The sequence below is a fragment of the Leucoraja erinacea genome, chromosome 11 (genome assembly GCF_028641065.1).
Source record: "Leucoraja erinacea ecotype New England chromosome 11, Leri_hhj_1, whole genome shotgun sequence".
Classification (NCBI taxonomy): Eukaryota; Metazoa; Chordata; class Chondrichthyes; order Rajiformes; family Rajidae; genus Leucoraja; species Leucoraja erinaceus.
The window spans coordinates 7558487-7586154 of NC_073387.1; the positions used below are offsets into that span (position 1 = coordinate 7558487).

General features: G+C 43.4%; 1 protein-coding gene across 1 annotated transcript in view; it reads left to right on the top strand.

The window, feature by feature from the left end:
* The first annotated feature begins 6321 nt into the window (after window positions 1–6321).
* LOC129701436 (dedicator of cytokinesis protein 2-like) overlaps window positions 6322–27668 on the top strand; it is a 671641-nt gene continuing 650294 nt past the window's right edge. The window contains exon 1 of the mRNA XM_055642616.1: window positions 6322–9650. Coding sequence (XP_055498591.1) covers window positions 9608–9650 — 43 coding nt within the window. The 5' untranslated portion in view covers window positions 6322–9607. The remainder of the gene's footprint in view (window positions 9651–27668) is intronic.

Below are 27668 nucleotides of genomic sequence, written 5' to 3' on the forward strand. Positions count from 1 at the left end.
AAGGGTCTAACTCCTATCGAAAAGACAGACAGGTGGGCAGAAGGGGTGGCGTAGCTCTGTTGGTGAGGAATGAAATTCAGTCCCTTGCAAGGGGTGACATTGAAACAGGAGAAGTAGAGTCAGTATGGATAGAACTAAGGAATTGTAAGGGTAAAAATATCCTAATGGGACTAATCTACAGGCCCCCAAACAGTAGCCTGGACATAGGGTGCAAGTTGAATCAGGAGTTAAAATTGGCATGTAGCAAAAGTAATGCTTCTGTTGTTATGGGAGATTTCAACATGCAGGTAGACTGGGAAAATCAGGTTGCTACTGGACCCCAAGAGAGGAAGTTTGTGGAGTGTCTCCGTAATGGATTCTGATAGCAGCTTGTATTCGAGCCTACCAGGGAGAAGGCAATTCTGGATTTAGTGTTGTGTAATGAACCAGATTTGATAAGGCAACATGTGGTTAAGGAGCCAATAGGAGGTAGTGACAATAATATGGTAAGTTTTAATCTACAATTGGAGAGGGAGAAGGGTAAATCAGAGGTGTCAGTGTTACAGTTGAATAAAGGGCACTATGGAGCCATGAGGGAGGAGCTGGCCAAAGTTGACTGGAAAGATACCCTAGCAGGATGACAATGGAACAACAATGGCAGGTATTTCTGGGAATAACAGAGAAGGTGCAGGATCAGATAATTCCAAAGAGGAAGAAAGATTCCAAGGGAATTAAGGGGTGACCGTGGCTGACAAGGGACAGTATCAAATTATAAGAGAAGAAGTACAACATAGCAAAGATGAGAGTGAAAGCAAGAGGATTGGGTAATTTTAAAGAGCAACAGAAGATAACTTCTTGTGCATGGTGTGCACAACCTAAAGTTGTAGGACAACACTAAGAAGGCAATACGGGGAGAAAAGATGAGGTACGAAGGTAGGCTAGCCAAGAATATAAAGAAGGATAGTAAAAGCTTCATTAGATAAGTGAAGAGGAAAAAAAATAGTTAATACCAAAGTTGGACCCTTGAAGACTGAAAAAGGTGAATTTATTATGGGGAACATGGAAATGGCAGATGAGTTGAACAGGTACTTTGGATCCGTCTTCACTAAAGAGGACACAAACAATCTTCCTGATGTACTAGTGGCCAGAGGATCTGGGGTGATGGAGGAACTGAAGGAAATCCACATTTGGCAGGAAATGGTGTTGGGTAGACTGATGGGACTGAAGGCTGATAAATCCCCAGGGTCTGATGGTCTGCATCCCAGGGCACTTAAGGATGTGGCTCTAGAAATCATGGACACATTGGTGATCATTTTCCAATATTCTATAGATTCAGGATCATAGATTCCTGTGGATTGGAGGGTAGCTAATGTTATCCCACTTTTTAAGAAAGGCAGGAGGGAGAAAGCAGGGAATTATAGACCAGTTAGCCTGATGTCGGTGGTGGGGAAGATGCTGGAGTCAATGATAAAATATGAAGTAATGGCACATTTGGATAGCAGTAACAGGATCGGTTCGAGCCAGCATGGATTTACGAAGGAGAATCATGCTTGACTAATCTTTTGAAATTTTATGAAGATGTAACTAGGAAAATGAACAAATGAGACCCAGTGGATGTAGTGTACCTGGACTTTCAGAAAGCATTTGATAAAGTACAACATAGGACATTAGTGGACAAAATTAGGGCACATGGTATTGGGGGTAGAATGCTGACATGGATAGAAAATTGGTTGGCAGATAGGAAACAGAGAGTAGGGGTTATCGGGTCCCTTTCAGAATGGCAGGCAGTGACTAGTGGGGTACCGCTTATTGAAACATATAAGATTATTAAGGGTTTGGACTCAATAGAGGCGGGAAACATGTTCCCGATGTTAGGGGAGTCCAGAACCAGGGGCCTCAGTTTAAGAATAAAGGTTAAGCCATTTAGAATGGAGATGAGAAAACACTTTTGCACACAGAGAATTGTGAGTTTGTGACATTTTCAGGATGGTGGAGGCCGGATGGTGGAAGCGGAATCAGGGGATATGGGGAGAAGGCAGGAACGGGGTACTGATTGGAGATGATCAACCATGATCACATTGAATGGTGGTGCTGGCTCGAAGGGCTGAATGACCTACTCCTTCACCTATTGTCTATTGTCTATTGTCTTTTGATACCCGATTCAGAGAACTATACCTGTAGTCCTAACTATGTTTGAGAAAGGGTCTCAACCCGAAACATCACCCATTCCTTTTCTTCATAGTTGCTGCCTGAACTGTTAGGTTACTCCAGCATTTTGTGCCTATCTTTGGTGTAAATTAGCATCTGCAATTCCTTCCTGCACAGCCTTACCCTGTGGATGCATTTCTTGTGGTGATGAGATGAGGAGACCAGGCAGTGTGCAGAGATACTCTCTTCTCCAGCTGCCCTTAAGGAATTGCTGTTGAATCCAGCAGATTTTTCAGCTAAATGAACCAGTTCATATCCAAATTTTGTTCTCAGTCTGTGTTTTAGTTTCCCAGTCCATATCAGTCTGGCTGAAGCTGTACAACCTGACTCATCAGCATTTGGTTAGTGGCAGGTAATTTAGTCATAACTGTTTCAAGGCGGGGTGTCATTTGGATATGGCGTTACCCACCTCCCCTGGCATGGTCTTTGCTGGGCGATGAAGACAGCCTGCTTTACTCAAGGCTTTGCAGGGTACTAGCGCGAGGAGCTGCAATATATCAAGCCTCAGTAAAGGGAGGGGAAGCTGGTGCCGCTGAGAAATGTTAAACAACACTTCCTCTCCTCGACACCATAAAAGAAAGTTTGCTCCACTGGTTTGTTCAAAGAGGAAGTGTTTCATTCAGGATGTATTTGCCACGGATTAATAAAACCACTTTTATAACGCCTGGTTAGCTTTGTTCAACAAATTAAGGAGGAAGCCCGTACAATTCCGAATTTAAAATAACGAAGAATGAGTCAAATGGGCTTGTATTCACTGGAATTTAAAAGGATGAGAGGGCATCTTATGGAAACATATAACATTCTTAAAGGATTGGATAGGTATTGTATTGTATTGTATATCTTTATTGTCATTTCCTGAGTATTCACATACCCAGAGGAAACAAAAAAACGTTGCTCAACCAGTGTCCATTCAGTGTGCATTAAAAATAAATAGAAATAAAAATACATATATCATGAACAAATTTAACACTCTACTAAACATTCAACAGGCGTTCTGATCGGCAGCGGCACGACAGTGGCTCTGCTGCAGTGTGTCCAGGTTGGTGGTTGGTGCGCGATACTTTGGCAGGGGGCAAAGTCCGTTTAGCAGTCTTATAGCCTGTGGGAAGAAGCTGAGGAGCATCCTGCTGGTTTTGCAGGTAAGATGCAGGAAAAATGTTCCCGATGTTGGGGGAGTCCAGAACCAGGAGTCGCAGTTTAAGAATAAGGAGTCGGCCATTTAGGACCGTGATGAGGAAAAACGTTTTCACCCAGAGAGTTGTGAATCTGTGGAATTCTCTGTCACAGAAGGCAGTGGAGGCCGATTCACTGGAAGTTTTCAAGAGATTGTTAGATTTAGCTCTTAGAGCTAAAGAAATCAAGGGATATAGGGAGAAAGCAGGAACGGGGTACTGATTTTAGATGATCAGCCATGATCATTTTAAATGGTGGTGCTGACTCGAAGAGCAGAATGGCATTCTCTTGCACCTATTTTTCCATGTTTCTATAACTCACAACTCTCAGCAGGCTGGGCAAATCTTCACGATTTTCCTAGAATGGCTGAAGATGGCTGCGATAAAGCACAAATCAAATTGAAAAAGCATTCACATTTATATTTTATCTGTGGTAGATGTAAGGGGCTGCCTGACAAGGGAGAACAGTTGAACAGGATGTGTGGAAGCCACTACAGAGGCATGTAGGCAGTGTTAGTAACTCACACTGTTCCATTTAGCAACTAAAAAAAATAACCACAATTCATATCCTGATAAGAACAGTTCCCCCAGACAAATGATAATTTTCTAGAACAACCTTAAAGTCTGTAAAGACTTTATAAATCAGACAATTTTGTTGTGAAATACATGTAGTTCTGTTATAATGGGTGTTTTCTCTTGGGCTAACTGAAAATAACACGACAGATTATTTAAAAATTCAGTTTAAAATTATTTTGGAAATTGATAATCAGCAAAAATTGCTCTCTTGGGAAAAAACAGTTTAGTTTAGTTTAGATTAGAGATACAGTGTGGAAACAGGCCCTTTGACTCACTGAGATCACGCCCAGCCGCACATTAGTTCCATCCTACACACCAGGGACAATTTACAGAAATAAATTAACCTACAAACCTGCACCACTTTGGATTGTGGGAGGAAACTGAAGCAACTTAAAGAAACTCATGTGGTCACAGGGAGAACATACACCATGCAACGTACAACAGACAGCATCCATAGTCAGGAGTGAAGCGGGTCCCTGGCGTTGTAAGGCAGCAACTCTACTGTTGCGCCACTGTGCAGCCCTTACGTAGTGGCATGCTGACCTTAACAGTGCAGAGGTATCTTGGTAAACCAACCCTCCTCCACACCTCCGCAGTAATCAGACACCATCGTCTCTTAAAAGCAGTCTGCCTGCTTCATTGTAGGTGGCCATTGAATTTGACAAGCAATCACTTCTATTGTTACTGTTCAATAACACTCTATTAATTAATAGAAACAAGAAACTGTAGATGCTGGTTTATAAAAAAGGACAGCTAGTACCAGAGTAAAGGGCCTGTCCCACGAGCATGCGACTGAATGTGGCTAGCGCGACCTAACGTGGTAGCTTGAGCCGTACGTCTTCAAGGGGCCGGTCCCACTTCGATCACCGGAGCCGTATGGAGTTGTGCGGGGCTGGTCCGGACATTGCGCGGAGCTCCGAAAAACTGACACTGTCCAAAAATCCCGCGCGGCAACGGCCTGTCGGCCAGCAGCCGCATTGAGGCCGTACGCAGCGTTTTGACTGACGTACGCAGCGTTTCGCTGCCATACGCAGCTTCTTGATGCCGTACGCGGTGTCTGGACGCCGTACGCAGCGTCTTGATGGCGTACACTTAGCGTGTGGCGTTGCGCGATGACGTCACCGCCCGGCGTGCTGTTGCATGATGACGTAACCACCTGTTGCCATGCGACGTCCAAATTCAGTCGGCCTGCCTCCTGCCCAGCTGATTGGTGAGTATGATGTCAGGACCAGCTCCAGACGGCTCCGCGGTTGGAAGTGGGACCGGCCCCGCGAGGCCGTACGCGTCAAGCCACCATGTTTGGTCGCGCTCGCCGCCTACAGTCGCATGCTGGTGGGACAGGCCCTTAACTCAGCATGTTCGGCAACATCCCTGTAGAACAAGGATAGGTGACGTTTTTAGGGTTTAGTTTAGTTTAGAGATACAACACAGGAACAGGCCCTTCAGCCCACCAGGTCTGCGCCAACCGGCAATCCCCGCTTATTAACACTATCCCATACACACTAGGGACAATTTTTTTTACATTTACCAAGCCAATTAACATACAGACCTGTATGTCTTTGGAGTGTGGGAGGAAACCGAAGATCTCGGAGAAATCCCACGCGGTCATGGGAAGAATGTACAAACTCTGTACAGACAGCACCCGTGGTCGGTATCTAACCCAGGCCTTTGTCATTGTGAGTGCTGTAAGTCAGTAACTCTACCGCTGCACCGCCATGCCTTTGGGACCTTTCTTCAGACTGAATGTTTGTGGGGTGGGGGAAGAAAGCTGAGTGAGACGAGAGGCAGGGCAAAGCATGGCATGTAATAGGTGACTACAGGCGAGGGGGTTTTCGATAGGCAGATGATTATCATCAGCCAGCGAATAAGGATTGAAGAGTTGTGGATTGTGAAGCCAGAAGAAGGAATGTGAGTGAGGGCGAAGGAATGGAGGGGTGTGAGGGGGTAGGGGAGAAATAGGTGCGGGTCCATCTGGGGCATAGCAGAAGGGCAGAAGGAAGGGGATATGGTGCTGTGGGGGAGAAAGGGGAGAGGGAGGAGAGGAGTTATTAGAGTTAACTAACATATGAGAATTCAATGTTCATACCATTGGGTTGTAAGCTATCCAAGGTGATAATACTTGGGTGCTAACAACGCAATGGGATGTACATTGATTTCTCCAATGTTAGTTAACCTCTAACCCCCTCCCCCCTCCCCTTGCTCCCCAACACCAACACCCTATCGTCCATATCCTCCATTTCCAATTGATAACATTATCTTTACAATATGATTTTGTGTAACATGATTTTCTTACAAACACGACCATCTAATGCATTTGAATAAAATTTCTTTGGACAGTCCGATTACTGCAATTAATAATGTTGAACCACTGACTCGTGCAGGCCGTGTCCCTCTGTATGTGAGCAATACTGAGGATTCAGTGTACTCTCTCAACCCGTGATAGTTGGACATGGAGAACTGCGGCTGAGGCTCAAGTTTAGAAGCACACATCTGGATTGTTTGTAATCCACTTATCGTTTGCTTGAATTGTGGATTGTAAGAGTGTAGGCATCTGGGCTGCACAGGGGCATAGTGCATGGAGACTGAGTGGGGAGCAAGTTGATGGGAGGGATAAAGAAGACTGGAATAAGGAAGAGGACATGGGATGGAGGATATAACTGCACCCTCTCTAGCTTAATCTCATCCACTTGTCCTCCTGGATCTTCAAACTGTGCACCCAAACATCCACTCCCTCAAAATATTCCACAACGGGAGGTGTGCAATAACACCTGACCATGGGGTGTTAGTCCAAACTATTTCCTAAAGGTATTAGAATGAGCTTTGTTCAGTTCAGTTTATTGTCATGTGTACCGAGGTACACTGAAAAGCTTTTGTTGCGTGCTAACCAGTGCTTTAAACGTTGACAGTAAAACACCAGCACTACAGCAATTACATGTTCTGATGTTACCGGAGAAGGAGGCTTTAGGCCCATTAGGTCAAGGCCAGCTTTCATACAAATCCCATCAATTCCATTCCCCCAATTACTGCCGTGTAACCAATTCTCTCTCATGGCCCACCAACTCTACTCCTGCTTCTCCTGCCACCCACCAGACAAGCTTGGATGCAAAGACGTTAGAAAGGGTGCAGAAAAGATTCACAGGAATTTTGCCTGGTCTGGAGGGCTTGATTTATAAGTAGAGACAAGACAGAGTGGGACTTGCTTTTCCTAGAGCAATTGGGGTCGAGGGGTGACTCAGTCTGAAGAAGTGTCTCGACCCATTCCTTCTCTCCACAGTTGCTGCCTGTCCAGCTGAGTTACCCCAGCATTTTGTGTCCACCTTCGAGGGGTGACCTTGCTGAGGTCTGTAAAATCGTGAGGGACATAGATAAAGGGGGGCAGTCACAGTCTGTTCTCTAGGGTGGGGAGAATAAAATTAAAGGGCCAAGGTTTAAGATGAGACAGGAAAGATAAAGGATGTGAGAGACAGTTTTTTCACACAGAGGGTGATGGAATATGGAATGAGATGTCAGAGAATGTTAAAAGTGAGTGCATTTACAATGTGTAAAAGACATTTGGACAGGTACATGGTTAGGAAAGGTTAGGATCGATGTTACATGCACAGGTTAAAGGTTAGTTTAGTTAATTTTAGTTTCATTTAGATTAGTTTATTATCACGTGTGCCGAGGTACAAACGAAAAGCTTTTGTCGAACCATTTACAGTGTATAGATACATGATAAGGGAGTACCGCTTAATGCAATGTAAAGCCAGCAAAGTCTGATCAAGTGTACTCTGAGGATAACCAAAGTGGTAGATAGTAGTTCAGCTCTGCTCTCTGGTTGGTAAATATGATTAGTGTAGATAGACATATTTGTCTGCATGGTTTAGGGTCGAGTGACTTGTTTCCGTGCTGTATAACTCGATTTAACCTACACTAACATTAATTTATAATAACCAATGAACCAGCCTTTGAGAGGTAGGAAGAAATTAGAGCATTCTGGAGAAACACACACCTGTCTCAGGGAGAATATGTCATCTCCGGCCATACTGCACCTGAGATCAGGATTGAACACAGGTCGATGGATCTATGAGGCACCAGTTGTTATTCCTTTACCATTTGTTATGTGCACAACTATTTAAATTGCTTTGCCATTTTACTCTGCGGAGCGAACAGTTTTTCCTACTGTATTCCTGCGCTGTGCATACTCAGAATTAATTTCGAAATCTGGATCCCAGTACTTGGTTAATGATATCCATGAAGCCTATGTGCATATGTTCAGCTATGTCAATTCTTCATCTTTGGAGATTAAGGAGGAGGTTCCTTTCTAGCTGGGCTGATTCCTTGCCCTTGTTTTAATGGGTATCTATGTAGCCTTTACATTCAACCTCTCTTGCTGTCTATGTGGAGTTTGCATGTTCTCCATATGATTGCATGGGTTTCTTACAGGTACACTGTTTTCCACCCAATCACAGAATGCCATGGGGGTTGTAGTCTAGCCACTGCGATTCAGTACCCTGTGACCCCATGACTCTAGCCAGACATTTGAGGTAACTGAATCTGACAATATATGGTCCTGAGGCAGACTTCAGAGACTTCAGGGACAAACCCTTCATGCTAAAATGGTTGTCTGAGCCCCATCCATCTGGCCTATGAATACTTCAAACACGAAACATTGCCACAACATTTGCATTAAAAAAATCATGTCAAGCACACTGTGTGCTCAAAGGGAAGTTTTGAGTTATTCAGGATTAATGAATCAATCATTGAGATGGAGGGGAAAGCAGTGCAGTTTGTGTTGCAAGTGGCCCTGTCTTATCAGAGTCAGTAATTGCCTGGGGCAATGCACCAACAAAGTATGTTGTTGATGTCTTGTTTTCACACGGTACCCTTCCATATCTCTGTGTCTCCCTCTGCACGACTCTCAGTTTGAAGAAGGGACTTGAGCCAAAACGTCACCCATTCCTTCTATCCAGAGATGCTGCCTGTCCCACTGAGTTACACCAGCATTTTGTGTCTAACCTCGGTGTAAACCAGCACCTGCAGTTCCCTCCTACACATATTCATGAGGTCATAAGTGATAGATTAGGCCATTCGGCCCGTCAAGTCTACTCCGCTATTCAATCATGGCTGATTCATCTCTCCCTCCTAACCCCATTGATATGGGCAAGACTCTGAAGTCTGCCTTCTCTCCACAACCTCTGACACCTGTACTAGTCAAGAATCTATCTATCTCTGCCTCAAAAATATCCACTGACTGCCTCCACAGCCCTCTGTGGCAAAGAATTCTACAGATCACCACACTCTAGCTAAAGACATTTCTCCTCATCTCCTTCCTAAAAGAACATCCTTTAATTCTGAGGCTATGATCTCTGGTCCGAGACTCTCCCACTAGTGGAAACATCCTCTCCACCTCCACTCTATCCAAGCCTTTCACTATATAGTTGAAAGCCATCATACTGCAGAGGGTGGGGATAGGAGAAATTAGTTTATACCATTCAGTGTGGCTTGTCTGAAATCCACAGCATCATTCATTGCACCTTGCCGCCTTTGTGGTTGTGACGTCAGCACTGGTTCGTTGAGACTTTCCGGAAATGCTGAAGTGAAAGCAACTGAAGACGCGGCTCGACAAGATCTCAGTTCTGCTGGTTATCAACGGTCTCCAGATTGACGGCCCCGACACTGTTAATCAAAACATGCCTTCATGGAGCAGGACAGTGAGAGAGAGATACGGAGTGGGTAAGGGATGTCAGCTTCAACTATTTCAGAGATTATTTGTCATAGAATGGGTGAAAAAAATGTTCACATTTGCCGCAGTGTTGCAGTCTGTCAACAGGATGTGGGTAACTTCTTTCAAAACTGGAACAGGTCAAAGAGCTAAAAGAAAAAAATAGTGCAAGATGGTAAAAATCCAAGCTAAACTCCATCAGATGCAAAATAAAGTTAGTTGTTTTAATTTTTTTCAGTGCTGTCAGTGGTATTGTTCACAGTCAAATGAGTTTTACTGTAAGACAGAGTTTTATGCCACGGGCTAATTTCAGCTACCTGGTTTTCTTTCTGACCAACACCCATTTGACGAGCTTTGAAATAATTTAAAACAGACGCCCACTTTGGGTAGACACAGACATGGGATGGAGGAAGTGGGTGTGTGTCTGATTGATGGCGGATGTATGAGGAACTTCTTCACCTCACCAGCTCACAAACGCGCAGTTTAGAAACATAGAAACATAGAAAATAGGTGCAGGTGCAGGCCTTTCGGCCCTACGAGCCAACACCGCCATTCAATATGATCATGGCTGATCATCCTAAATCAATACCCCGTTCCTGCCTTCTCCCCATATCCCTTGATTCCGTTAGCCCTAAGACCTAAACCTAACTCTCTTAAAAACATCCAGTGAATTGACTTCCACTGCCTTCTGTGGCAGAGAATTCCATAAATTCACAACTCTCTGGGTAAAAACGTTTTTCCTCATCTCAATCCTAAATGGCCTACCCCTTATTCTTAAACTGTGACCCCTGGCTCTGGACTCCCCCAACATTGGGAACATTTTTCCTGCCTCTAGCCTATCCAATCCCTTAAGAATTTTATATGCTTCTATAAGTTCCTCTCTCATCCTTCAAAATTCCAATGAATATAAGCCCAGTCGGTCAATTTTTTCATCTTATGTTAGTCGTGCCATCCCGGGAATTAACCTGGTGAACGTATGCTGCACTCCCTCATTTACCATCCTGTACGTCCTGTGCTAACCAACCATTCAGGTTGAGAACTTCATACATTATTTCAAGTCCATCTACTGAACTAGGGTACCTGAGAACCTAATATATACTTTTTGGCAATGATACCGCAATCCCGTCCATGCATGTATTGCCCTTATCTCTTAGCATTTCCTTTAATACATAAGAGGTGTTACCCATCAATTTAAGATATGACAGTGCCCTTGCTGAATCAAAGAGATTCTGCACCTCAGTTTCAAATAGCCATTTGATTCACCAGGACACTTGCACGAGGGCTTTGTGTGAAATGCCTGTTGAATGTGAGTCCAGTCCAGGGAAGGGAATGGGTGAGCAATGATATAGTTTTGTACCAATGTTTGTCAACAGCAGGGGTCCAGTCTTTGAATCAGGAGAGTATAGAAGCAAGGCTGTCAAGGATAATTAATGCTGAGCTGGGAAGAGGGACACCTCCAAGGAAAAAACGGTGCTTTAAAATCTCAAAAAGGAATGATTATCAACTCAAAATCAACAATGATTGTCCCAGGCTGTAAACGACAGAAAAATGGTACTTTAATATTGTTGAAAAGGGATTCAAAAGGCACTGCTTGTGCTTGGTGGAAAAATAACAATAATTATTGATCATTGCTACAGATAGCCTACATCAGCTTTTACTTTTATCCTTGTTTTTCCATGCATTATACAACTGATTTCCAACATATATCGAATTTTACCATGCTTATACCTGTTACCCTTTTTAAAAAAGGGAACACCATTGGCTATACCACAGTTACCTGCAGTTAATGCAGATACAAACATTTCTGTCAAGGTTCCAGTTTTCACCTCCACTGCAGTATCCTTTATTATCAAGAGGGTTCCCTAAACTTTCACCTTTCATTCTGGCCCTGGTCTCTTACTAGCCACTGCACTAGCCTCTGCACTAGCCACTGCACTGGTTGATTTAGCATCCCCACTTGCTGCAATGTTTCCCAAATCCCAAGCCAAACTAGTTTAAACCCTCCTGTGCAGTGTTATTGGAACCCCTCCAATTTAGGTTCAATTATAAGAGCACTTCTATGTTGGAAATAACCCACACTTCTCAAAGACTTCAAGAACAAGGATACCAATCTAACAACCAGTTTAAATGGATCTTCCAAAAATACATACATCGCTGGAAATACTCAGCTGGTCTGGCAGCAGCTGTGGAGAGAGAAACAGATTAATCTTTCAGGATGAAAACTTCATCAGAGCAAAGAGTAAACAAGTTTGGTTTAAGTTGTAGTGAGGTTAGGAGAGTGATGGATGGGAGAAGGGAATATTGCTGATGGTAAGAGGTTGGGGCTGCCAAGATGATTCCAAAATTTACAGAGCTGTCTGAATTATCAATTTGGTTTATTTTTAGTTTAGAGACATTGTGTGGAAACAGGTCCTTCAGCCCACTGAGTCCACACTGACCAATGATCTCCCATTCACAATAGTTCTATCCTACACACTAGGTACAATTTAGGGAGGCCAATTAACGTACGCAGCCGCACGTCGTTGGAGTGTGGGAGGATGCCGGAGCATCCGGAGGAAACCTACATGGTGTCAGGGAGAATGTGCAAACTCCGTACAGACAGCATCTGTACTCAGAATTGAACCCTGGTGCTGTAAGGTGGCAGCACTATTTTTGCGCCACTGCGCTTGCCGCCTGAGCGCAGTAAGAGAGAGATAACAAGGGACATGTTGAAGCTGTGAAATGTAGGTCAGAGCTGTTGCTGAAACTGAAAGCAAAAAGAGAATGTTGAAGAGTCTGGAAAGAGGCAGAGTTAATGTTACAGATGATTTTCAATGAATGGATCTTTCATTGCTTAACATGGAGAAAGAGTGGTAGCATCCTAGTAGTTAATTCACTTTAGCATGGATGCACCGTAGTTTTATTCACACATTAATTGCTAACCATCATTTTAACAGCACATATATATTGGATATAAATATATCGCAAAAGATGGCTACAATTTTTATCGCCATGGTGGTTTCTGATGAACCTTCTATGATCCCAGAGGCACAAGGAACTGCAGATGCTGTTGTACAAAAAAACCCACAGTGCTGGGGTAACTCAATTTTCAGGCCACTTTTATGGAGAGCATAAATAGATGATGTCTTGAGCCGGGACTCTTCTTTGGACTGATTGTGGTAAAAGGGGGGGAAGAAAGCTGGAAGAGAAATGGGGGCAGGACAAAGCCAGGCAAGTGATGGATAGATGAGGGGGGAGGGGGTTGATTAGCAGATAGTTACACAAAGGCCAGAGATGAAAAGGCAACAGGTGTAAGATAAAGATTGACAATGTGTGAATAGTGAAGCCCAGGGGCCTCAGTCTGCTATAGGAGCGGGCCCAGGACAGGAAGGTCAGTATGGGAATGGGAAGGGATGTTATAATGGTCACCACCCAATAGATCCAGAGTCCTTGGCAGACTGAGCGCAAGTGTGTGTTGGGGTGAAATGGCGGTCAAGTCCACGCTAGGTCTTGCCAATGTAAAGGACCTCCTTTGGCTTAATCAGTTCTTAGTCTCAGATGTTGGACAGAAACTGTTGAGTCAGTGGCAAAAAAGTAACTATTGGACCTTACTGATCATTCATTTGAAACTTTGAAGTTGAGTATGGACCATTAATATTGAATGTTAAATCAAAGTGATAAAAAGAGTCTGAGTCACAGAGCCAACAGCATGGAAACAGGCAGTTCATCCCAACTGACCAAGATGCCTGTCTATACTAGACTCATTTGCTTATTCCTCCAATCCTTTCTAATGTGTATACCTGTCCAAATGCCCCTTAAATATTTATTTTATACTTACCTCAATTACTTCATCTGGCAGCTTTTCCCATATATGTGCCACCAATTGTGTGAAAAAGTTGCCCCTCAACTTCCTATTACTCCTTTCTCCTATCACCAATAACCTTGATTCCTCATTATTACTTTTCCTGGGAAAAAATAATAATAATAATAATAATAATAATAATAATAATAATAATAATAATAATAATAATAATAATAATACATTTTATTTATGGGCGCCTTTCAAGAGTCTCAAGGACACCTTACAAAAATTTAGCAGGTAGAGGAAAAACATTTAAGAGGAATGAAATAAATAGTAGAGACATGACTAGTACACAAAGTAAAGACAGAATATAATTCAAAACGCAATATGAGGCAATTAATGCACAGATGAAAAGGGAGGGGGACGTGGGGCTAAGGATAGGCAGAGATGGGTCTTGAGGCGGGACTGAAGATGGTGAGGGACACGGAATTGCGGATCAGTTGGGGGAGGGAGTTCAAGAGCCTGGGAGCTGTCCTGGAGAAGGCTCTGTCCCCAAAACTGCGGAGGTTGGACTTGTGGATGGAGAGGAGACCGGCTGATGTGGATCTGAGGGACCGTGAGGGTTGGTAGGGGGAGAGGAGGTCAGGGAGATATGGGGGGGGGGGGGGGGGCAGATGGTGGAGGGCTTTGTAGGTGAGAATCAGGATTTTGTAGGTGATCCGGTGGGAGATGGGAAGCCAGTGAAGTTGTTTGAGGACTGGAGTGATGTGATGCCAGGATTTGGTGTGGGTGATGAGTCGGGCGGCTGCGTTCTGGACCAGTTGGAGTCGGTTGATGTAGGTGGAGCTGATGCCAAGGAGAAGTGAGTTGCAATAGTCCAGTCGGGAGGAGATGAAGGCATGGATGAGTCTTTCAGCAGCGGGAGGTGTGAGAGAGGGTCTGAGTTTGGCGATGTTGCGGAGATGAAAGAAGGAGGTTTTAATGACACGGCGGATGTGAGGCTCAAGGGAGATGGTGGAATCAAAGATCACGCCAAGGTTGCAGGCCTTGGGAGATGGGGAGACAGTGGTGCCATCGATGGTGAGAGTGGGGTTATTGATTTTGCTGAGTGTGGCTTTGGAGCCTACTGTAATTGGAAAATAATGTATGCATTCAGCCTATCTATGTCCCTTGTGATGTTATACACTTCTATAAACTCATCCCTTGATCTCCTATGCTCCAAGGAATAAGGTCGGAGCAAGTCCAACTCCCTGTAACTCAATCTCTCAAGTCCTGGCAACATCTTAAAAAATCTTAATGTTTTATGTTTTGCAATGAATCACAGGTCCTGTTCTCTAGTTATCTGCAAGTGTTCAGAAGAAGGCTAGGGTCTCCTTCTGGGGTTGTACAGGGCCCTAGTGAGACCACAACTGGAGTAGTGTGTGCAGTTTTAGTCTCCTAATTTGAGGAAGGCCATTCTTGCTATTGAGGGAATGGAGCGTAGGTTCACCAGGTTAATTCCCGGGATGGCAGGACTGACATCTGAAGAATGGGTTGACTGGTCTTATATTCACTGGAATTTAGAATGATGAGATGGGATCTTATAAAAACATATAAAATTCTTAAGGGATTGGACAGGCTAGATGCAGGACAAATATTCCCCATGTTGGGGGAGTCCAGACCCAGGGGGTCATAATCTTAAAATAAGAGGTTGGCCATTTAGGACAAAGATGAGGAAAAACTTTTTCACCCAGAGAGCTGTGAATCTGTAGAATTCTCTGCCACAGCAGGCAGTGGAGGCCAATTCACTGGGCGTATTCAAGAGAGGGTTAGATATAGCACTTAGGGCTAATGGAATCAAAGGATATGGGGAGAAAGCAGGAACGGGATACAGATTTAGGATGATCGGCCATGATCATATTGAATGGAGGTGCTGGCTCAAAGGGGCAAATGGCCAACTCCTGCAGCTATATTCTATGTTTCTATGTTTCCTTTACAGCCACTGTGGCTGGGAGCATTCAATACCACCATTATACCTGCACTTTTAAATGAGAAGGAAAATAAACTTGCAACCAGCATAACAAGAAATGTTTTAAATCTGTGATACTTATATTTAAGGTGCATGGGGAAAGTATATTGTAAGCAACAAATGGATGGTGACATAGATTAGTACTAAAATTCTGCATGTGTGCACATTTCCTTTCAACTTCTCATTTTATAGTTTTCTATAAATGGAATTGAAAATGTAAACTTTTCATGCTATGTTAACACCCAATGGTTTGCCTTTTGTTCCTGTTTTCCCCTGTCTGCATTGCAGGTAAACTTGCATGCTCTAATAAACCCTAACAAGGCAAAATATAGTTCTGTTCTGTAGTTTCGAGATTGTGTCTGGCGTGATGTCCCATGTTTGTACTGTGGGTTAAACAGAACATAATATGGGTTGGGGCGTTCATGTATGCACAAGCAATAGCCATCAAAAATATACAGAGTAGATGGAGTCTGTGGGTGACATTGTAATGCAGCTAGAAGAGTCATTGCCTCACAGTTCAGTAATCCGGGATTAATTCTGATCTCAAGGGCTGTCTGAGTGGAGTTTGCATGTTCTCCCTGGTGCTCCAGTGCCCTCACACACACTAACGCATACAAGATCTGAAATGTGTTTCTCATAATGCTGGTAGATTAATTGTCTGCTGTAAATTGATTTAAGTATGTGTAGGTGAGTGGGGGGGAATCGCTGGAAATGTTGGGAAAAATAAAATGGGTTTAGTGTGTGATCGGTGTGATCGGTGGTTGGTGTGGCTCCATGGGAATCCGTCATCAAACAGTGTGCAATGTGGAGTGTCCACATCAAGCAGTTTTAGTACAAGTGAAATTCACGATCTCCAAGATGTCGTCATGATATTGTTTCCTTGTTTGAAAAGCTGGAAGATTTTGCAATCCGTGCGACGTGGGTGTGGGCCTTTGGCCTCTGTCAGTTGGGTAAGAATGCGGCAAACTTTAAAATGCTAGATTTGCATCTTGATAGATAGAGATTATCAGCAAATGAGCAATTCTGCACTCTGTATCTTCCACTTTGCTCTATCGATTGTACTAGATTTTGACCTGATTTGTATCTATATATGGTACAGCTGATCTGATTGGAATACATGCAAAACAAGTACTCTGCACTCATGACAAAAATTAAACCTAAGGATCATTGATGATACGGGTGGTGCAGTGGTGGAGTTGCTAACTTAAAGGGCTAGAGACCCTGGTTCGATCTTGACTGCGGATGCGGTCTGTACAGCGTTTGTACGTTCTCCCCGTGACAACGTGGGTTTTCCCCATATGCTCGCACAATCCAAGACATGCAGGTTTGTAGGCTAATTGACTTTGGTAAAGATTGTAGATTGTCCCTAGTATGTAGGAAAGTGTTAGTGCGCGGGGTGATTGCTGGTCGGCATGGACTCGGTGGGCCACTCCTGCCTGCTCCTAATATACTTGTACAAGACTCTTTTTTTCTGGCAGTCTGCTGCTCCATAACAAATAGTGCACATCGGTCCTCATCTTCACTAAGACCTCTGAGTCTCGCAGTGTGAAGAGTCCAGCATGTTTAATAGTCACATTTATAAACAATAGAACAATTTAATTCTTACTTGCAGCAGCATAACAGGACTGTAAAGACAATACACAGAGATACCATATAACAAACAAATATTCATATAAATTAATATGCCCGATACAATAGTGCAAAATAAAAAGCTGTGAAGTCCTCAGTGCAAACAAAGACAGTCCATATTTCATTAATATAGTTAGTGTTGTGTAGTATTCAAGGGCTTAATGGTTTTGGGGAAGAAGATATTCTTGAACATGGTGGTTTTGGTTTTCAGACGCCTATTCCTTCTTCCCAATGGTAGGCGTGAGTTGGGAGTGTGGACAGAATGGTGTGGATCATTGAAGATACAGGCTGTTTTGTTTGATGCACAATTCCTATAGATCCCGTCAATAGTGGCGATGTCAGTCCCTGTATAAATGAGCAACTGGGTAAGTTTGAAGACTTTCTCTCAGGTTTGACTAAACTGGAGCGTCCAGCAGCTCCTGCTACTTAGTTTAGTTTGGAGATACAGCACCGAAGCAGGCCCTTCAACCCTCCGAGTCTACACCGACCAGCGATTCCCACAAATTAACACTATCCTACACACACAAGGAACAATTTGCACTTAGACCAAGCCAAGGGGGATGACTTACGTATAGGCAGAAATGTGCCATCATGTTAGTCACAGAAAACATGGGCTGAAGGGCCTGTTCCTGTGCAGTAGTTCTCTGTGTTCTGAATTCTATGTTTTATGTTTTATGAAAAAAAAAAAGTTATTCAGCTGCCAAGCAAGACCATTGCCACCGTATTAATTTCAGTTACCACAACCAATCATTTTATTCTGTGCATGCCACAGGATATATAAATATAAACTGCACAGTTTTACTCCAAGGTTCTTCCTGTCTTACAAATAATTGCTTTAAGTAACATCAAGCTTTTGTCACCATGTTTTAAGCTTCTACTTTTTCTGTCACTCTTTAGTTAATTGGCTCAGAATTGAATGTTTATGATCCAGAAATGAGATCTTGACAGGAAAATTGTACTGAAATTTCAAATTGTTTGTATTGGTGCAAACAGAATTGAAGGGCTTTGCGTGCCAGATAATGCTGGGCATTTCTGAAGAAAGTTATTTGTTCATAGAGTTATACAGAACGGATGCAGGACCTTCGGCCCAACTCACCCAAGCTGACCATTAATGATGTAATCCTACTTTTCTGATGTAATTGCCATGGCAATTCAACTCATCTAGATTCATACTGAATGTAGTGAGAGTACCTGTCTCCACCATCACCTCAGAGAGATACCATCCATGCCCTGGGTGAAAATGATTTTAGCTTTGATTTCTTCTAATCCTCTTCCATCTAAACATATGCCCTTTAGCTTTTGTCACTTCTGGACAAAAGGGCCAACCTTCTTCAGTTGCTTCATTAGCGTCCCTCCCTCCACACCTTTAGAAGTGGCAATGTTTACTGATGTTTGCAAAACTGTTCAGTCTGTTCACAGCAACTCAGGTAAGGAAGCAGAACGTGTCAGCATCCAGCAGCTATGTCCCGCATTCAAGCTGGATTAGTGAATGTCATGGGGTATCTGTTTTTGCATGGTGTGAGAAAATTGTCATCTCCAACAAGACAGAAGAACCATCTCCCCTCAAAATTCAATGGTATTGATCATCCTAGGGGTGACCATTGACCATAAAATTAACTGAATGCCACATGTAGAATGACTATGAGAGCAGCTCCGAAATTGGGTGCTCCTCGATGAGTGTTGTATCTCCTGATATCCGGGAGCCAGAGAGCAGGTGCAAGGAATACCCTCTATTTGATTGTACAGATGGAGTTCCAAAACCACAGAAGGTGCTCAACACCATCCACAGCAGACTAGGCTTTTTAATGGTTATTCAGATCTGTATCTTGAACTTAACTCCATCCACTGGTGGACACGGCTACAATGTGTCGAGTTGGCAAGATCCAGTGCAACCACACAACACCATCCAGAAGATTAGGAAGCATGGAATCCACAGGATTTGGTAGTTTGGTTTCAGAACTGGCTTACCTAAAATAGTAGTCATGGAAGGGTGTTATTCTGCTTGGACGAGTGTAATTAATGGTGTTTCGCTGTGACCTGTTCAGGCCGCACTGACATTGGTGGAGTTAGAGACAGAGAAGAAGGCAGTTAAGCCCATAGCAAGATATAGATTAGGGTACAAATATGAGCAGAGAATTGACAGATGGAGTTTAAACAGAGCTATTGTGAGATGGTGCACTTAGAGAGGTTGAATGTAAGGGAAAAGTATACAGTTAATGACAAGAACCGTAGCAGCATTGATGTGTAGAGGGATCTTGAAATCCAAGTCCATATGTCCCTGAAAGTGGCGGGAATATGGTCTGCTTGCTTTCATCAGTTGCTTCATTGAGTATAAGAGTCAGGAAGATATGATGCAACAGTATTAGTCACCCCCATTACACGTATGATGTGGAGGCCTTGGAGTTTTTTTACCAGGATGCTGCTTTGATTAGAGGGTGTTAGGTATGGGGAAAGGTTGAACAGACTTGGATTATGTTCTCTGGAGTATTGACTTGAGAGAAGTGTATACAATTCTGAGGCTTAGATAGGGTAAACAATCTTTTTTTTTCCATGGTTGGAAACAACAAAGATTAGAGACCATAGCTTTAAGGTCAGTGGGAAAAGTTTAAACGAGATGTATGAAGCAAGATTTTTACACAGATAGAGGTGGTTGCCTGGAATATGTTGCCAGGGTTGGTGTGGAAACAGATACAATAGTGTTGTTTAAGAGGCCTTTAAATAGGCATATGAATATGTAGTGAATGGAGGGATATGGATCACATGCAGGCAAAGGAGATTAGATTAACTTGACATCGTGCTTGGCACCGACATTGTGGGCACAAAGAGCCTGTTTGTTAACAAAGCTTTTTTAATAGAATATTACAAAAACAACCAGTCATGTTGACCAGAAGAAAATGGGCAACAGATGCATGGAAAATGTCTATTCTGTTTAGTTTAGTTTAATTTAGAGATACAGCATGGAAACAGGCCCTTTGGCCCACAGAATCCGCACCGACCAGCGATTGCCGAACACTAATACTATCCTACACACTAGGGACAATTTACAATTAAACAAAGTCAATTAACCTACAAACCTGTACGTCTTTGAAGTGGAGAAGAAATGGGAGATCCCTGGAGAAAACCCACGCAGGTTAAAAGTACAAACTCCGTACAGACAGCACCCATAGTCAGGATTAAACCTGAGTCTCTGGCGATGTGAGGTTGCAACTCTATTGTTGTGCCACCATGCCGCCCATACGTCAATCTTTAACTTGAAATTATGCACTCGATTACTCAAATATTTTGCCATCCTTCATCCTTATTGCGTTGAAATTAATGAATAGTTTTTTTCCATCCAACTCCATCGGAGTATGTTCATGAGTCATAAGGTACTGAAGAAGGTGGCTCACTACTAAAGACTCAAGGCAACAAAAATACATCAGCAAAAGCTATCTTAGTCAGCGATAGTAAAGTTTGATGAAGGAACAAAATTAGCAGCATTCCTCTTCATGTTGTCAGGCTAGAATTGTTGAAACAGATATTACTTCTGTTTTTACTGCTGTCTATTTACAGATAGTTGACCATTATGGAGTCATGGTTAATTGTGCAATTGCTTTTGTACTTAATGAGCCAGTGTTTCAATTGCAATGTGTAGTTGCTTTAACCATGTTCAAAGTTGTGCCAAGGAACTTGTTAGGAAAGACACATTTTACTTGTCAACATAATTTGCAGTAGCTGAATTTATATAGAATAATAAAATGTTAACTTTGAAAAAATAGCACTAAATTAACCCTGGAACTTGATAAGCGATGGTTTCAATACATATTTGTTCCTACTTGGAACTCAAAGTAATCAAAGGCTCTTGTGAAGAAACAGTGAACTGATAAGAAGCTGGCTTATTCAACCAATAATTGTACCACTAATTGTGTGTGCATGCTTGTATCATATATATATAGTCACATATTTAAAAACTCTGCATTATTTCCTCATTTTGTAAAGGAAGGGTGGTTCTGTGATGTGTAATGTATGACAGGTCCATGCAAACAAGTGCTGTTCAGCTGTACTCTGCAAGATCCACTGATGTTCCGCACAGCGGCAGCAATTTTCAGGATGCTCCATGATGGCTCCCACTCTGCAAAATAAATGGTCTGTGCCATCATGTGGCAAGAAGACAGAGTGAACAATAGTGATGAGGAGGCTACAGCTACAGTCTCAATTCTCACCATTTCACACTGGGACCCACAGGCCCAGGTTTCTGGAACCTAATTCAACCTGTGACCTGTGGCAGGGGACACAACTGCAAACAGGACTAAGTTTTAGCAGTCTGATTGTTTGTGTCCATGCGGTAACCGGACGTGGACGAGATGCTGAAGCGAAGAAGTGGAAGAAGTACGAGAAAACAACAAAAAATAATAATTGTACCACCCTCCGCTCCCTCACCGGGTAACCCCCAGTGATCAGTGATCGCTCAACCCCCCCACTTTCAAAAAAGTTCTGAGGCCCCTGATTCATATCACTGAACTGACTCAGGGAGCTAAGATATTCTTTATAAAAACGCTCATATTTTTTTCGACTGGTTTCTCGATTCACACCCACAAGGACCACTGGCCTTCAAGATGCACGGTAGTGTATGTAAATGTTTGTGGTATAACAATTACAGCATGGAAACAGGCCATCTCGACCCTTCTAGTCCGTGCCGAACACGTATTCTCCCCTAGTCCCATATACCTGCGCTCAGACCATAACCCTCCATTCCTTTCTCATCCATATAACTATCCAATTTATTTATAAATGATAAAAACGAACGTGCCTCCACCACCTTCACTGGAAGCTCATTCCACACAGCCACCACTCTCTGAGTAAAGAAGTTCCCCCTCACGTTACCCCTAAACTTCTGTCCCTTAATTCTCAAGTCATGTTCCCTTGTTTGAATCTTCCCTCCTCTCAGTGGGAAAAGCTTTTCCACGTCAACTCTGTCCATCCCTCTCATCATTTTAAAGACCTCTATCAAGTCCCCCCTTAACCTTCTGCACTCCAAAGAATAAAGCCCTAACTTGTTCAACCTTTCTCTGTAACTTAGTTGCTGAAACCCAGGCAACATTCTAGTAAATCTCCTCTGTACTCTCTCTATTTTGTTGACATCCTTCCTATAATTAGGCGACCAAAATTGTACCCCATACTCCAGAATTGGCCTCACCAATGCCTTGTACAATTGTAACATTACATCCCAACTTCTATACTCAATGCTCTGATTTATAAAGGCCAGCACACCAAAAGCTTTCTTTACCACCCTATCTACATGAGATTCCACTTTCAGGGAACTGTGCACAGTTATTCCCAGATCCCTCTGTCCACCTGCATTCTTCAATTCCCTACCATTCACTATGTACGTCCTATTTTGATTTGTCCTGCCAAGATGTAGCACCTCACACTTATCAGCATTAAACTCCATCTGCCATCTTTCAGTCCACTCTTCCAACTGGCATAAATCTCTCTGTAGACTTTGAAAAATCTACTTCATTATCCACAACCCCTCCTATCTTAGTATCATCTGCATACTTACTAATCCAATTTACCACACCATCATCCAGATCATTGATGTACATGACAAACAACAGTGGACCCAACACAGATCCCTGTGGCACCCCACTAGTCACTGGCCTCCAACCTGACAAACAACCATCCACCATTACTCTCTGGCATCTCCCATTCAGCTACTGTTGAATCCATCTTGCTACTCCACCATTAATACCCAACCATTGAACCTTCTTAACCAACCTTCCATCAGGAACCTTGACAAAGGCCTTACTGAAGTCCATTACTTAAGGAAATAGCTCCAGAAATAGTGGATGCATTAGTAATAATCTTTCAAAACTCTTTAGATTCTGGAGTAGTTCCAGAGGATTGGCGGGTAGCAAACGTAACCCCACTTTTTAAGAAGGGAGGGAGAGAGAAAACGGGGAATTACAGACCAGTTAGCCTAACATCGATAGTGGGGAAACTGCTAGAGTCAGTTATTAAAGATGGGATAGCAGCACATTTGGAAAGTGGTGAAATCATTGGACAAAGTCAGCATGGATTTACGAAAGGTAAATCATGTCTGACGAATCTTATAGAATTTTTCGAGGATGTAACTAGTAGCATGGATAGGGGAGAACCAGTGGATGTGGTGTATCTGGACTTCCAGAAGGCTTTCGACAAGGTCCCACATAAGAGATTAGTATACAAACTTAAAGCACATGGCATTGGGGGTTCAGTATTGATGTGGATAGAGAACTGGCTGGCAAACAGGAAGCAAAGAGTAGGAGTAAACGGGTCCTTTTCACAATGGCAGGCAGTGACTAGTGGGGTACCGCAAGGCACAGTACTGGGACCCCAGCTATTTACAATATATATTAATGATCTGGATGAGGGAATTGAAGGCAATATCTCCAAGTTTGCGGATGACACTAAGCTGGGGGGCAGTGTTAGGTGTGAGGAGAATGCTAGTAGACTGCAAGGTGACTTGGATAGGCTGGGTGCGTGGGCAAATGTTTGGCAGATGCAGTTTAATGTGGATAAATGTGAGGTTATCCATTTTGGTGGCAAAAACGGGAAAGCAGATTATTATCTAAACGGTGGCCGATTGGGAAAGGGGGAGATGCAGCGAGACCTGGGTGTCATGGTACACCAGTCATTGAAGGTAGGCATGCAGGTGCAGCAGGCAGTAAAGAAAGCGAATGGTATGTTGGCTTTCATAGCAAGAGGATTTGAGTATAGGAGCAGGGAGGTTCTACTGCAGTTGTACAGGGTCTTGGTGAGACCACACCTGGAGTATTGCGTGCAGTTTTGGTCTCCAAATCTGAGGAAGGACATTATTGCCATAGAGGGAGTGCAGAAAAGGTTCACCAGACTGATTCCTGGGATGTCAGGACTGTCTTATGAACAAAGACTGGATAGACTTGGTTTATACTCTCTAGAATATAGGAGATTGAGAGGGGATCTTATAGAAACTTACAAAATTCTTAAGGGGTTGGACAGGCTAGATGCAGGAAAATTGTTCCCGATGTTGGGGAAGTCCAGGACAAGGGGTCACAGCTTAAGGATAAGGGGGAAATCCTTTAAAACCGAGATGAGGAGAACTTTTTTCACACAGAGAGTGGTGAATCTCTGGAACTCTCTGCCACAGAGGGTAGTTGAGGCCAGTTCATTGGCTATATTTAAGAGGGAGTTATATGTGGCCCTTGTGGCCAAGGGGATCAGAGGGTATGGAGAGAAGGCAGGTACGGGATACTGAGTTGGATGATCAGCCATGATCATATTAAATGGCGGTGCAGGCTCGAAGGGCCGAATGGCCTACTCCTGCACCTAATTTCTATGTTTCTATGTTTCTATATATACAACATCCACTGCTTTACCCTCATCAATTTCCCGAGTAACCTCTTCAAAAAATTCAAGAAGATTAGTCAAACATGACCTTCCAGGCACAAATCCGTTGACTGTTCCTAATCAGACCCTGTTTATCCAGATGCTTACATATATTATCTCTAAGTATCCTTTCCATTAATTTGCCCACCACTGACATCAAACTAACAGGTCAATAATTGTTAGGTTTACTCTTGGACCCCTTTTTAAACAATGGAACAACATGCGCAGTACGCCAATCCTCCGGCACTATTCCCATTTCTAATGACATTTGAAATATTTCTGTCATAGCCCTTGCTATTTCTACACTAACTTCCCTCAATGTCCTAGGGAATATCCTGTCCGGACCTGGAGACTTATCCACTTTTATATTTCTCAAAAGTGTCAGTACTTCTTTTACTTTGAACCTCATAGTATCCATAGCTACTCTACTTGTTTCCCTTACCTCACATAATTCAATATCCTTCTCCTTGGTGAATACCGAAGAAAATAAATTGTTCAATATCTCCCACATCTCTTTTGGCTCTGCAGATAGCTGTCCACTCTGACTCTCTAATGGACCAATTTTATCCCTCGTTATCCTTTTGCTATTAATATAGCTGTAGAAACCCTTTGGATTTACTTTCACCTTACTTGCCAAAGCAACCTCATATCTTCTTTTAGCTTTTCTAATTTCTTTCTTGAGATTCTTTTTACATTCTTTATACTCCTCAAGCATCTCATTTACTCCATGCTGCCTATAATTATTGTAGATCTCCCTTTTTTCCCAAACCAAGTGTCCAATTTCCCTTGAAAACCATGGCTCTTTCCTATTTTTACTATTTCCTTTCAACCGAACAGGGACATAAAGATTCTGTACTCTTAAAATGTCACCTTTAAATGTACTCCATTTCTCTTCCACATCTTTCCCATAAAACAAAATGTCCCAATTTACTCCTTTTAAATCCTTTCGCATCTCCTCAAAGTTAGCCTTTCTCCAATCAAAAATCTCAACCCTAGGTTCAGTTCTGCCCCTCTCCATAATTATATTGAAACTAATGGTATTGTGACCACTGGTCCCGAACTGTTCCCCAACGCATACCTCTGCCACCTGACCCGTCTCATTTCCTAACAGGAGGTCCAGCACCGCCCCTTCTCTAGTAGGTACTTCTATGTATTGCTGCAAAAAACTATCCTGCACACATTTTACAAACTCCAACTCATCCAGCCCATTTACAGAATGTGTTTCCCAGTCTATGTGTGGAAAATTGAAATCTCCCACAATCACTACCTTGTGCTTACTACTAATATCTGCAATATCCTTACATATTTGCTCTTCCAATTCCCGCTCCCCATTTTGCGGTCTATAATACACCCCTATAAGTGTTGCTACCCCTTTCCCATTTCTCAGTTCCACCCAAATAGCCTCCCTAGATGAGCCCTCTAATCTATCCTGCCAAAGCACTGCTGTAATATCTTCCCTGATAAGCAATGCAACACCTCCACCTCTTGCCCCTCCAATTCTATCACACCTGAAGCAACGGAATCCTGGAATATTTAGTTTCCAATCACAGCCCTCCTGCAACCATGTTTCACTGATCGCCACAACATCATACTTCCAGGTGTCAATCCAGGCTCTAAGTTCATCCACCTTTCTTACAATGCTCCTAGCATTAAAATATACACATTTAAGAAACCCACCTCTTATTCTCTTATTCTCTGTTTATTGTCTTTTTCTTCTCTCTCCCCTACATTTTGGGTCAGAGTGCTACCATTCTCTGCCTCCTGCCTCACACACTGACTGCTAGCTTTCCCAATTTGAGTCCCTCCCTCCAACCATACTAGTTTAAAGTCTCCCCAGTAGCCTTTGCAAATCTCCCTGCCAGGATATTGGTCCCCCTCGAGTTCAAGTGCAACCCGTCCTTTCTGTACAGGTCGCACATTCCCCAAAAGAGGTCCCAATGATCCAGAAACTTGAATCCATACCCACTGCACCAGTCCCTCATCCACTCATTTATCCTCCACCTCGCTCCATTTCTACTCTCACTGTCGCGTGGCACAGGCAGTAATCCTGAGATTGTTACCTTTGCAGTCCTTCTCCTGAACTCTCTACCTAATTCCCTAAATTCTTCTTTCAGGACCACTTCTCTTTTTTTACCTATGTCGTTGGTACCTATATGCACCACAACCTCAGGCTCCTCTCCTTCCCATTTCAGGATTTCTTGGACCCGTTCAGACACATCCCTGACCCTGGCACCAGGGAGGCAAACTACCATCCGGGACTCCTGTCTGCGTCCACTGAATCGCCTATCCGACCCCCTGACTATAGAGTCCCCTATTACAATTGCCCTCCTCTTCTTTTCCTTACCCTTCTGAGCAACAGGACCGGTCTTTATGCCAGAGGCCCGGCCACTGTCGCTGCCCCCAGGTAGGCTGTCTCCCCCACCCTTACTCAAACATGTATCAAAATATAATTGTCACAGTTGTTGTAAATATTTATGGAACGAATTTGGATTATTATTTTGTTAAATCAACCAAAAGTTCCAATCATGCGGGGTTTTATTTTATATTCAGGAAAGTCCAAAAGCCACAAAGGAAAATTTAAAATGATCCCCACCCTCCCGTCTCCCCCGTCCAGTGATGTGATCGGTGCGGGGGTCTGGACCAATTGCTGACAAGCCCCGCCCCCCGGCGACGTCATGTCCGTTATTTGGCTTTTTGGCAATGCGGCCGTTCGGTTAGTTGGCTTTTAGACGTCCTGCCCTTTCGGTTATATGGCTTCTCGGCGATCCGCCTTTCGGTGGTTTTCTTTTGGTTAGTTGGCTTTAGGCATATCGCCCTTTCAGTTATTTGGCTTTTCAGCGTTGCATCCATTCGGTATTTGGCTTTTCGGCCTTGCATCCATTCGGTATTTGGCTTTTCGGCCTTGCGCCTTTTCGGTTATTCGGCTTTTCGGCGTCGTTTCCGTTTGGTTATTTGGCTTCCACTTCTTCGCTTCGGCATCTCGTCCTTCGACGCCACGTCCGCACATGGTCCATGGTACAGTATAGGAACATGTTGAGTTCCACCTAGACTACTGAGTTCCTCCAGCACGTTTTGCTCAAGATACCAGCATCTGCATTTTAGTTTAGAGATACAGCGCAGACACAGGCCCTTCGGCCCACCAGGTCCGCGCCGACCAAGCGATCCCTGTATATTTACACTATCCTACAACCACTAGGAACAATTTTTCCATTTGCCAAGCTAATT